At 39.1% G+C, this 13498-nt stretch overlaps 1 protein-coding gene across 1 annotated transcript; it reads right to left on the reverse strand.

Moving 5' to 3' along the window:
* Window positions 1-276: 276 nt before the first annotated feature.
* On the reverse strand, window positions 277-3887 carry LOC141798085 (carotenoid-cleaving dioxygenase, mitochondrial-like). The gene is made up of 12 exons (XM_074679868.1): window positions 3769-3887; window positions 3426-3624; window positions 2976-3187; window positions 2356-2471; window positions 2167-2269; window positions 1964-2092; window positions 1688-1848; window positions 1342-1509; window positions 1071-1208; window positions 799-981; window positions 563-673; window positions 277-413 (listed from the first exon to the last, which is right to left on the reverse strand). Exons 1-12 carry the CDS (start codon window positions 3803-3805, stop codon window positions 297-299), a joined length of 1674 nt encoding a protein of 557 aa, XP_074535969.1. The 5' UTR covers window positions 3806-3887; the 3' UTR covers window positions 277-296.
* Window positions 3888-13498: the final 9611 nt, after the last annotated feature.

Raw genomic sequence — 13498 nt, forward strand, 5'->3', positions numbered from 1 at the left:
AAACACTTGACAGAATAAGTATTCAAGATTAAAAAATCCAGAAAAAAATGGTAAAGAGTACAGAAAAATACATTGTTTTATATGTGCATCATCAGTATAAAACACAAATAAGGGCTTGTCCTTCATTTTTTAAAAGAACTTAGTACACCATTCAATTATTTTTTTTTACAAACTTCTCTTTGAAAAAAAACAGCAAAAGAAATATTTACATAGTGTTTCACTTCAGTCCTGAATTCTGTGCGTCCATCTGGAACAAGACATACATTCACTCATTCATTCATTTTTTCCTCACACCTCTAAGCACAGTTATTGAATGTCCCGTGGAAACCGTAGGGGATGTTGACAGGCACTGCAGCCCTGCCCAGCTCCTCGAATGTTTGGGCATCTAAAACCAGGAGGAATGTGCTCTTGTCCTACAAATGATGGGGACACAGGAGAAAAAAAAACAGATTAACATCACAATATCTTATGAATATGATTATGAACGTGATGAACTTCACAACAAGTTTTTTTTGTTGTTGTAAAAAGTGTAAAAAGAACAACAACCCTGAAGCCTCCTCACCTTGTTGGGAGTGATGACCACAGACAGAACAACACCATCGTCCTCCTCAGTTGCATTAGGGGAGGGCACAAAGACAGGTTCAGAGGGATAAAGACCAGGTTGCTCCCACACCTGGCAGAAAGAGCAGGAATCAATATGACTATGAGTGTTAAAAGTACAACAAGGTGAAATACAACTTTTAGTGTGATTGATGTTATTCTGCTGGTTGACCATAATAATCAAAGGCCAAAACTCACCTTCATCTGTTTCCCTTTGATGTCCATCTTGATCAGTGTGTCTCCCACAAGATGTCTGAAGCCACAGCCGTAGAAATAGCGGTAGGGTTTGGTGTTGTACTTCGTATAGTTAATCTGAGGGAACTCCAGACCTCCATACTGATGGAGATCCTCCCCATGGAGGTCCTCATGTGTACAGAAGACCTGCACAACAAAACAAAATGTAAATGTGCACTCAAAAAACTCTGATTATACAGCAACTTTCAAACTGCTTTATTAAATCAGCTGCCAACCTTGTTTTTGTCGGTTCGTGTAGCAGTGGCTGTGGTGCTGAGCTGGTTGTTCAAATTCTGGTTGAGAGGTGTAGTGTTGTCCACATTCAGAGGAAGAACGAAGCGCCGTGGAAATACCCGGCACAAGGTGTTATAGACCTGAGGGGACAATGTGTTGGGGCTTTAGCAGCTTCAAGAAAGCTCAACCAAAACATCTACAAACTTTTAACTAGGCCTCTGGAGCCTACAAATTCTTGAGTCCTGGTCTTTGTTTAACTGCCTTTAAGAGTACCTCATCAAGGGCCTCTCCAGACTTGCGCAGGTTCTGGATGTTGTAGTTTGAGATTGCTTGTCCATCGTCTGAAGCACACATGTCCAAGATCAAGAAGCCGTCCTCCTCATATGCATTGATCTGGTGGAAAGTCGATAATGCCTTTGCAAGGTACTTGATGGAGCTAACCTGTTGAAGAATAAAGAAACCACCTTATGTCTGTTGAATGATAAAGGAATAGTGAACAAAGGGGCAAGGACTTAACCCCTTTAATGTACTGGATAATAAAAGAATGATGGTCATCAAGATGTGGACAGGCGTGGCCATTATGGCTTTAAAGAGCTGAAGGCCTATGTTTGTGTCTCACCTTCCCAGTCTGCTTGTGGATCAGGTGGAAGATAGTGTTGAGTTTTGGGTCCCAAGAGAAGCTGTCACTGATGCTTTTTGTTATCAGCTTACCAGCCGCAATTTTCAACAGGTCCATCTTGATCGGCTGCTCAATGAACACCACGTAGTTCTCAGACATCCCTGTAATTGTTGAAAGGGTTATATTAATGGAGTACAGCTACTTTAAATAGATTGATAATCAAGGCTTAAGGCTGAGAACAGTGTGAACTGTGATCTGGGTGAAACTTGTGCCCACCAAAGCTGTGGTAGTATGATGGTTTGGACTTGTCCACTGAGGGAATGGAGCACAGCACCTTGGCTCCTTCCAGTGTATCGTCAGCCTTTTCCTTGGTTGGTGGAACACAGATGATGTTGTAGTACGCTCCTACGAGAAATATAAATACTTGTGAGTTGTTGTATTAAACATCTATGATTTTCAATAATGGGTTTGTAAAATACCTTTAGTGGTGTAGGAGTTCCCCATGTTGTATGCAGTTCCATCAGGATCAGTGTGAGGGTGTGCTGTTGCTCCATTCACAGCAATGTATTTGCTCCAGTCCACCTTATAAACATCACAGAGACTTGTCGACACCTTTTCCTGATTTATTTTATGAAACCACTTCTCTTAAACTAAAGTAAATGTGTTACCTTTTTAGTCGTCTCCAGGGTCTCAGGATCCACCCTGTGCATCATGTTGGTCTCTGTGCTGACAAAATAATCCCCTTTGTAGGTCACAAAGCTCACATTGGCATTATCTGTAGGTTCTAAAGTGTAAAACAAGCAAAGTGTCTCATCACCAACCATGACAACCACAATGACTTCTGTTTGGTGTATTACACACCTAGACACAAACGTGAGTGTGCACAATAGTTAATATTTAGAATTCAACTCATTAGTTCAATCTGCTTCATTTTATAAACTGTTCATTTAATGGTACAAATTACAAAGGATGTAAAGTTTTTGTTTTTACCATGGAAAATATAGATTGAATGCATTTGGTAAGTCTTGAGGTTTGATGTATTAATGGGTTAAAAAACAAAACTTTTTTTGAGAATCTCTAACATGGCATAAACAAATCGATTATGATAAATTGTCAAATTAGCTTGTGACAAATATACTTGCCAGGGTTTAAAGGGAGCCTCACTTAAAGAAAGCTCAACTGTAGCTTGAGTTTAACCTAAAGCAAATCAGTCATGAGTAGCAGTCATTGAGAGAAGCTGCAGAGGATGAAGTCGTGTGTCTTCCTTGCAGTTTAATAGAAAACTCACTGGGTAACTCGAATCGTGACAGGAAGCGCTGAAAGAAGTTCTTGCAGGGGTCGGGCATCATGAGAGTACCAAATTCTGACACAGCAATGCGGTTGAGCTCCTTGTTGGCTTGGTAACTGTCACTCTCCAGGAAGCGGCTTTTGTAGGTCACCTGACCATTGGATATTTTAAACTGATGCAGAAGGGCCATACCATCAAACCAGTGGTTAAACCTGAGAGTGAGGAGTAAATATATTTTACTTGGCTCAGATGTAGATTTAAAAAAAAAAAGTAAAAGTTTGATTGACTGAAGCATGAATGCCTTCTTTGTGTACAAAAGCCCACAGACTTGATACAGCTGCTCAGTTAAATCAGTCGGCATTAAATTTCAAATAATGTGGAGAGTTATCTCCAGTGTCTGCTTTGTGATGTAGTCCCAGCAGTGGGTGTGTAAATAGGTAAATCACTCACGTCTGGTTCCCGATCTCAAATTTTCCTGGTCCGTTTCTCAAGAAGCTTCCATTGATCCATTCTGGGACTTTGCCAGTAATTTTGGTGATGATTGGCTCAGGGGTTTCCTCCACAGAGCTCACAATCCCCTCAATGCAAGGCAGCCCGTGCACATCTGTGAAGTGATTGATGTTCGTCCTGGATTTGGATTTTTTAAGTGCTGAGGAAAAAGAATTGTAAACCTCTACATGAGTGTCACTCACAAGCAGATTCCTACATAAAAAATCAATAGATTGAAACTTTATCCCAAAAAAATTGTGTTGAAATCTTTAAGTTTTGACAGCTTATAGGATTAAAAGTTTACCTGTAGCACCGTTCTTCTGGATTTTGATGCTGGTCATGGCTATGGAGTTGTATCTCAAGTTTTTCTTGCACACTGACTCTGGAGTAGTGTGCTTTCTCTTTGTCTGACACTCAGCTTTATACTGTCCTCCTGACAGTGACGCCCCCATTAGCGTGCTGTCGTTAGACGGTGGTTTTACAATTGTGTAACCCTCTAAAAGAGTGGAAGTGTTTCATGATCACAAGATAATACAAGTGGTAACTTATTCACAGGCGTAATCACTTCAACTCACAGACAAATGACGAATTTACTGTGTCAGCATTCATCTTTCTTCAAACACCAGTCTTTCTTGCACAGTTATTCATACTGTAGTTTGGGTGTTCAATATGCAAACAGGAATTTTGGGGCCTAAGAAGCTTGATTTTAAAAACATATAAAAAAGACGATCAGCTTTCATGATTGCAAACCTTTATTTCTCAGGTAATTAGAACAACAAGATTTTCATACCAAACTAGAAATGACACGCATCGAAGTGTTGAAGTTTTCAATAAAACAACCGCTGGAATAAGGGCAAAAGCCTCTTATTGTGGGTTGCATGCTTCAACTGCTAAATCTGTCCAGAAATTTAGATTTTCCCTATAATTTTTTTCAGTGAAACATGGTGAAAATAACAGTCTGGTATCTCCCCCATTTAAATTACACACAAAGCTGATAACTGACACATTTTATGGTTTCCGATGGGGCATTGAAAGGTGAGCCAGTTATCAGTCGCACGCCAGTTGAACTGCACTATCTCAATTGCCCATTAACCCTAGTCACTAATTAGTAAACCTCACTCTGGAGATATTTCAGACATTTCAGTTTCCCAGATTTCCTTTAAATTTTATGTACAAAGAAAACTTTTTTTTTTTTTTTTTTTTTGGAGGGTTATTTGCAGATTCTAAGTGGAGTCAAAATAAAATGGGAGTGCGTAATCAAGGTCTCTCACAATGCGCCATGGCTGCTGAGGTTGGACGCAGTAAGACTTGACGGTCCTGATGGCTTCCAACGTTACTAGCATAACAAGGAGATCCCACTGGAGATGTTTTCTACGTGTCACAGTGGAGGGGGCGCCATCATGATCTTGGGGCTTTTTTCTTCTTCTTCTTAAATGGACCAATGGTGCTTATGTCGTACCAAGGTGTCAAACGGCAGCTGGCTTTGTGGAGATGTTACAGGGGTTCTTCCTCATGACTGAGGGCCCGGGTCTGTGTGGTAATGACTGGGTTTTGACAGGACAATGCCAATGGCCGCCTGACAAAGGACTTCTTCCAGAGGAATAACCTCACTCTTTGGACCATCTTTCGTGCTCCACTGATTTAAATCACATAGATTTGGAGATGTATGGTGAGGGAAGTTTACAAAAATGGACATCAATTCCAGACAGTAGATGTGCTCTGTGAAGTCATCTTCACCACTTGGAGCAACATTCCCACAAGCCTCCTGGAAACACTCGCATTAAGCATGCCAAAATGAATTTTTAAAAGCTCAAGAAATCAAGAAATTTTGATCAGGTATGCATTAACAGGACTGAACTTTCTCCAACTTAATGTGTCCTGTGGGGTTAAATGGAGGGCACAGGTAAGCAGGGCTCATCGTTTTAACATGCTGTTAAACATAGTCTATGAACTTTAATCATTTCTCACTGTGTCTTATCTATGCTAACAGGACTGAACTTTCTCCAACTTGACGTGCCTTGTAGGGTAAAACAGAGGGCATGGGTAAGCAAGGTGCTCTGTCTACCATGATCCAGGCAAAAACAAAAGAGGGAGGATGACCCAATTTCAGATAAATGAAGTTATTATTATTATTATTATTATTGTTATTATTATTATTATTATTATTATTATTATTATTATTATTATTATTATTATTATTAATTTTGATAATAATAATAATAATAAAAATAATAATAAGAAGAAGAAGAAGACTTACAGAGAGAGGCACAGGAGAAAAATCCCAGGTATCTGAAGGTGAAGTGACACGGCAAACCATGAAAAAAGGGAGGAACTCAGAGACTCAATACAGAAGGTAAATTTACATAGGTGTGAGTGCACTCAAACACAAGGGCAGGAGGTCAAAATCAACTTGACATACAGGTTGTCATAATTACAAAATAAAACAGGAAAACAAAGATTACAACAGAAGATATGGATAAACGAGATTTGAAAGATGACTCTTCACACAAAGAAATTAGCTAGGAAACATATGATGCATAAACAAAGAGACTGACAAATGACTCTTCTCTGTGGAATATGGGATGGTGCAGTCATGCTTACATGGTCTTGCACAGTCAACTATTGAATGATTATGATACAGACTGAAACTAAAAGGTATGGCATGGTCATTCATCTCCCATCATCTTTTCTTTTAAGAAGTTAACAGTTTTACCATAATTTTACTTTTGGTAATATTTTATATGGGCTGCATGGTGGCGCAACAGTTAGTACTGCAGCCTCACAGCTTGCATTTTTTCCCTAGGTACTCCGGCTTCCTCCCACAGTCCAAAACATGCTCATCAGGTTAATGAACACTGTAAATTGTCGGTAGGTGTGAATGTGAGCGTGAATGGTTGTCAGTCTATGTGTTAAAAGTGACATGTTTTCCTTCTGCATGCAAAAACAGTTTGGTTGTAACTTGCTGAATGATTTTGCACCACATAAATAAAGATTAATTGATTCTAAATTTCCTTGGACTGGTAGGGGAAGAAATAAAAATTAGTTGAAAAAGACACCTCCAAATCAGGGACATCAGCAAAAATCAAAAACGTATTTTTCCTCTCAGAAGTTAAGAAATTAAATTAATATTTGGCCCTTATTTGATCAATTTTGGTTTTGTGTTTGGGAGAAGAGGATCATCTTATTTTCACTCAGGAAACTACCCACAAGCAGTAAATTTAGCTTCTGAAATGGTGAAACATGGAAATCTCAGTCATTTATCACCTTGTCTCAATGATTCCCATGTTTAAAGCCCTGCATATTTGAACAGCATTCAGTAACAGTTGAATCCTAAAATAAAGTAAATTTTTTAATTATCATCCATCGTTTTCTCCTATTGCTGATCAAAACTAGGAATAGTATAATAAGAGTAAATTTCCCTAGTACTAGATTAGATTAGCTAATTATGCTCTTCATCTTTTGTAGAAAGGTGAGCCAAGCTAATTGGGCGTCAGCCTTATCAGAGACCCTACCAGAAATGCAGAGTGTGGAGGACCAGATCTTGGGGTTGAAAATGTTCAGGTTTTTATTTGGGGTCTTCGTACAACAGTCTCCATTCATCTGACTTTGACTGCTTGAGACGGGAATGAAATGCAACCCTGTGATGCAACCCTGTACCTGAAGGGTGGTCATCTGTTGATGATTTAGCTTTGATTACTTCAGAGATCTTATGCAACTTCAGCCAGCAGTCCACACAACTCAACTCAACTCAACTCAACTCAACTCAACTCAACTCAACCCAACTCAACTCAACCCTAACCATAGGCTACGAGAACAATATCAGTCTTTGCATTTGAAAACTTGTTGCAAAGTTCCAAGCAAATTGCATTTTTCATCTAAATTTTCCAAAAATTTTCCAAAGGCATATTTCACAATAAATGAAGTAGTCATAGGTGGAGGAGGATCAAACTTTGCAAACTTGAATAGAAATTGTTGAAAACATATAAAAGTAGAGCTCAGATAAATACAGATTTAAGTCACAAGGTTCTTTCCCAGTCTCTTGCAAACAATACACAACTCATTTGGAAGTTTCCAGAAAAACAACTTGTGCCCTGCAGCAGTGCCATCATTGATTATGCATTGGGTATAAAAACAGGGCCATAACTAAGCTGTTTATACAGCTTTGAACAGTGTGGTGTATCAGTGGTGGGTTTCAACCCTTTTTTTTATTAATAGATTTATTTCATGAGCTAAACAAAGAACTGTCAATATGAAAAAAATTCTTCCTTTAAGCTAAGGAAGGAGCACTGTGTCCTGTGGAAAAAAAAAATCACATACATATATAACACTTTATTTTTCCACAGAGTTACTTAAAATAGTTTATCTTATGGTAACGCAGCCTTTGTACGCGGACAGAGGAAAGGAAAGAAATGTTTTTTTGTTTTGTTTTGTTTTTTTGTTTTTTTTTTTTAAAAAGGACCAATACATGGCAACAGGTATTGAATGTCACAGCTTTTTACAGCTTGCCTCTTTTTTTGCCTTTTTACATTTATGTACATTTTACACTTACATAAATGTATTTTATTACTGATATAGTATTTTTTTGCAAAAGGCTGCTCAAGTGGCCACTCGTTGCAGCATTTCCCTCTTCCTTGTTTTTATTTTCTACATTTTTCGTCTATTGTTAATTGTCCAATTTGGAGTCTTTAATTAATTTTATGGCTCATTTGTTGGTCATGGACACTAAACTTGTTACATATGCAGTGGTGTTTTTTCTATTTTTGTTCCTGTGTGCATTAAGTTATCTTCATGTAACAATGGTCGCATTAGCTACATACAAGATCAGCTGTAGCAGCCTGTAGCATGTCATTGCTAACCAGTGCTAGACCCCATGCTCCCTGTGAGCTGAGGAGAAAGAGGCAAGGATGACCTGTCCTTCGAACCCACGTTATTGAGAATCTAAATCTATCTCCAATATAATGGACAAGCTATTTATGCTAATCCAGCACCAGAGGGAATACTGTCAGAGTACTATCATGCTAATCACCAAGACATGGCAAACAGATCTGGACACCAATGCAACACTGAAAGGATTTCACTTGCTGTGGGCAGACAGGACAAAAGATAGCTAGACTGAACTGACTGGTGAAGAATGCCAGTCCTGGGCTAGCCTCTGGACCCTGTGGAGGTGGAGACTGACAAAAGAGTGATAACCAAGCTGTCATCTCTCATGGGTAACATGTCTTATCCCTTTCAGAAGACTTTTAATCTTTATTTTTTGCTTAATATGTTTTTTTTAAGTTAGTCTTACTATATTCCTCTTCTTGACCTATTCATATTGCAGGAGGGTCACTGGACAAGCCCCTCTAGGTATCATTCATAGACTGTATATAGAGTGGACAGCATGACTCTGCCATTTATCATTGTATGGTTTTGAAGTCAAAATGCCCCTGTCACAGGCGCAGCCATTGGAGCAGTTGTGCAGAAAAAGTCTGCACAGTAGAGACAATGAGGGATTCTGGGAGAATCTGAGTGGAGCCGGGTGACAAAAATATATATATTTTTTCTTTTGAGAGTCTAATCACTTCTTGACTCTACCTCCTGACATATTTTACAATCCCCGAAAAAAAACCCCACAAGAACGCGCTGTCAATCATTGTGTAACGTGATGTAAAACCTTGTTTTTAACCTCGCATGACGAATGAAAACAAACTTTTCAGATAAAAGAGGACTTGAATGCAAGGCAGCCAAACGGTATCTTCAAATCACCACATTGGACATGAGAAACATTTCTACAAGGTGTATTAATTTTTTAAAGTTTAACCACAGCCCATCTGGAATGACTGGGGAGTCCGATTTCTTATCCTATACTGCAGCCAGCCACGAGCGGAAGCAGTTTTTGTGGTGACCTCACTTCGATGCCGAGCAAGATGACGTCCATTTTTTTTTCAGTGGTTTTATTGGCCCCTCATGCACATCTCCTAATGTTACTGTCTGTTGCTTTGTTCAGTTTTGTTTTGTTTTGTTCTTTTACCAAATCATTATGTATGGTTCATTTCATGTTTCATTCCCAATATTTGCATTAGAAAAATAAATAAATGTTTTCATTAAAAACATTCTGTTTGCAACTGTAACTGTAAATTTCCCTGTTGTTGGATGAATAAAGGCGTATCTTATCTTATCTTAACTTATATTATCTTATATTAAAGTCTGAAATTTCCCAGTGTATCGGGAACAGTAAGCACCACTGATGAATTTAGATCCGAGTATGTCACCACGCAGCAAAACAAAAATGCACTCAAGGCATTTTCAGCCATTGTAAAAACAATGTTAATATCTTTTGCTAAATGTCCGATCAAAAGGTTAAACCAGCTTTAGAATAACCAAGTAATACAAGATTCGCTTGTTAACTTTTTGTTCTTCTTGGATGCGTAGCCCGACATCTATGCTTAACTATTTGATGAAACAATAAACAGAACGCTATTAATGCCTTTGAAAACAGGCTCATGTTTAAAAGCTGATGGGAACATCCAAACATGTTGAAATATTTTCCAAAACATAAAATGATGGGGATTTTCAGCCTATTTTTTTTATTAGGTTGAAACTATGTCTGAACAGCTGCAGCATTGTCAGACTGGATTGACATACACTGCTTTGTGGACAGAGGTTTCAGTTCATGGGTTGTTTTGGTTTCCGCGCCAAGTCAAGTACAAAAAATTTGGTCTCGGAACATTGATATTCTCTGGCGCTGGAGGCAATTTGCTGGACAAATGTCTGCTTATGCAGAAGTCAACAAGAAATTCAGTGGACCAGGCTGTGAAAGTGGATCAATATTTTATTTTAGTCTGATTTTGATTTGCAGCTTAAGTCCCTGTTTACACAATGTTTCATCCAAAAACGCTAAAATGCAGTGGAAAAAAGCTGCATTCACACGGAAACACTGAGGAGCTGAAAACGCTGTAGAAACTATGCCAGGCCTGTAGGCGGTGCTGTAACTGTCTTGTACAGAAGTGGCTTTTGGGAGCTACTGAAGTAGAGTTGGGCAGATCATCTGGTTGAAAGACAGTCAGCAGATTCAGCAGATTGAGCAGCACAAGCACAAATGGTAGTCTGCAACAATCATAACAACTGTACTGTTGCACTGTTATATGCGCGAAGTGGGGTGTGATGTCAGCATTTCCACTGAAAACCCTGGCCTACTGTTTACCAGTCAGCGGTGGGGGCAGTGTTTCAGAAAAATTCCACTCTGTCTTCACAAGATTGCGTTTTAGGTTGGCTGAAAATGGAAGTTGAAATGCAACAATATGTGTGTTTTACCCTAAAACCATTGTCGTGGAAATGGCCCCTTGGTCCATGAATTACTGTCTTCATGCAACACTGCTAAAGGCCTCTCTGCCCAGTACAAAGACTGTCTATTTGCGATTTTTATGCCAGAGAGAATATGATTTTCCTTTGTTAAGCATTCTGCACAGACAGGATAATTAAGATGTGTCCACTGCAAGTGTACTGTATCTGGTGATAAAATTCCCTTTCATTTAGCAGCTGATTGGCTATTTAACACATGCTGATACCTGATGATGTAAGCCATTGATGTACAGTTAAAGGGCATACAAGATTAGAATTATCCTCACTTTGGTCTTATCAAGACGGCACTTTAAAACTCTTATAGCACAATCAGGAGAGTTAGAGCAATGGTATCTTTGCTGTTGTTAAAGCAGATGTACATGTTTTCTCTTGGCTTATGTCAATGCTTGATAACATTTGTAGAATCAAACGTTTGCACCACAAAGCAGCTGAAAATCTGTCACCATTTAACAATCTACTTTTTGGTCAAGTGTTGAGTTTCAACTGCTTTTCCCTTTTGTTGTTACTTCATTTGACAAAGGAAAAAGCTTTATGCTTTGTTTTTTATGAATAAGATATCTTTGGGGGTAGAATAAAGAGATTCCTTTATTCATGCCCACAAGCTATCAGCAGGGCAGGGCAGATGTGTGTTTATTGGTCACGTGCAGGGAACAAGCATGGTCATGTTTTGACCATAAATGGTCTAAAGGGTACCAGACTAAATATGCCTTACATAAAAACTAAAATCAGAACAAACAGCCCCAAGCCGATCAAAATTTTAACTTGTCACACAAGTTAGGCATTAGTCATGCATCTGCAACTGCTCACAGAAAACAGTCAAGTATTAATGTATAATCTGATTGCTTCCTGACTGCAGTTTATATTGACCATGTTCAGGTAGACGTGTCAGTTGATACCGAAACTCCTGTCAGAGTAAGAGCAACTACTGTGCCTAATATCCCTGAGATATCAGTGTTCCATGAGCTAAAACCCAGAACAAAGATATTTCCAAATGGGTCTGAGGTCTGAAAATGAATACTTCAAGCCACAGAGATGATAGGGACCTGCTTTGTTCCATCTAAAAGTTGAGTTTGCTGTGTAAGCTCTGCCGTCATCCCACCATTGCATGGGTGATAAATAAAGTGTCACTTACAGGGCCCCTGTTGGGATTTTTTGTCAGCAGAGTTCACTTCATTCATTATTATTTAGCCATATATTTAAAGACTGAAGGAAAAACCTTAAATATTATAGTTTGTGTTGTAGTTTGATTTCAGCCATAAAGATGGACAATGCACCTCAACTGTCTCCTATTGTACAATAGTGATTCCAAAATGCAGTGCCACGGTTACACTGATGACATTTTTGGTTCAGAGTCTGGTTCTGTCCATAGCATCAAGTAAGTAATTAAAACCTAATATCTAAAAACAAAAAAACTATTGGAAATAGAACAAAACTTTAGAAACAAGAATCATGTTTGAGAAAAATGTTACTGTGTTTTTGAACGTTACAGTTTAATCCATGATCTGTCTGTTAACATGTCAGAGGAAGGCATGTTCAGATATTTAGCCTTCAGCCTTTAAGAGCTGTCATGTAGGTCAATTTTTTATATAGTCTACGATGCTGGTTTACTGTAAGGATTAGGAAAGACTAATACCACAAAGCAATAATCCTCTAAATAAACACTGACAGAAGTACCTTAGATTTTCTATACTATGAGAAAAGTTTCTTTGTCGACCACTTTTTAACACGGGTCAAATGGTATGACAGGAGGAAGGCAACTGTCCATCAATTAGCATAGCTGTGCGTCAGAGTGCACAAAAGTGCAACGTAAGAAAATGGATTGTTTTCTGTAGAAAAGCAAGTGGAAAATGGGTTTACAACCAGGAGAAAGTTTGCGCCATGACAATGGAGGACTGTGCAGCTGATGTGTTGCCTCTAGATTCTTCATCAGACTAAAGCCGCATTTCCACCAAGCAGACCGGTTCGGTTCGTCTTGGTACGGCACACATTTTGTGGCGTTTCTACTGACTTATCCTGGGACAGATTCCCAAATAACCAAGACGAGCCGACCTACTTTTTTGGGACACTTTCGTATGGGTGCCAGACTGAACCGATCCGCTCTCAGAAGGTGGAGCAACACACTGCAGACCTTTGATTGGTCAGAAGAATCGTCACTTACCCCGACAGTGGCTGCATTTCTCCTGGCGGCACACAGTCTTCACTGAAACAAAAGCTTGATTGCACTTTGTATCAAAGCGCTAGATGCCAATCACAGAGAGGACAATATGCTGCATGTCTTCCATCTGTGCTCTTTGTTCATGTGAACTTCTTCATTGGATTTATTAGTGGGTACACTGTGTCGCGCGGCTACAGCGTCACGCTATTGTGTAACAGCTCCAGCTTTCGGCATCCGGCTTACACGCCGTCTACCACCAGAGGGCACAGTTTGCTGTAAAAACGCAAACGGGATCAGGCTTAACTGTACCAAACCGTGCCAAACCGTACTGGACCGAACCAGACTATACTTGGTGGAAACGCGGCTTAAGAGGATCTGCCTGGCTGACCTGGGCACAGCTGGACAGTGACAATGAAATCAGATTAAATTTTATTTTGTTTATTTTTTTAAATTAGATTTTTTTTTATACTTTCGTGGTGTTCAATTAAAATAAAGTGAATTTTGCAACTTGATTCTTCAAAAACCCTAAATGGCA

Source organism: Halichoeres trimaculatus, unplaced genomic scaffold (assembly GCF_033239565.1).
Source record: "Halichoeres trimaculatus isolate MK-OKI-2021-1 unplaced genomic scaffold, fHalTri1.1 fHalTri1_scaffold_9, whole genome shotgun sequence".
Classification (NCBI taxonomy): domain Eukaryota; kingdom Metazoa; phylum Chordata; class Actinopteri; order Labriformes; family Labridae; genus Halichoeres; species Halichoeres trimaculatus.

Excerpts from the sequence above, each read along its gene's own strand:
- LOC141798085 (XM_074679868.1), bottom strand. The coding sequence starts at position 3,805 with ATGACCAGCATCAAAATCCAGAAGAACGGTGCTACAG. Across the intron at positions 674-798 it reads TCAAAGGGAAACAGATGAAG|GTGTGGGAGCAACCTGGTCT; the intron begins GTGAGTTTTGGC and ends TCTTTCTGCCAG. Across the intron at positions 414-562 it reads TGGTCATCACTCCCAACAAG|GACAAGAGCACATTCCTCCT; the intron begins GTGAGGAGGCTT and ends CATCATTTGTAG.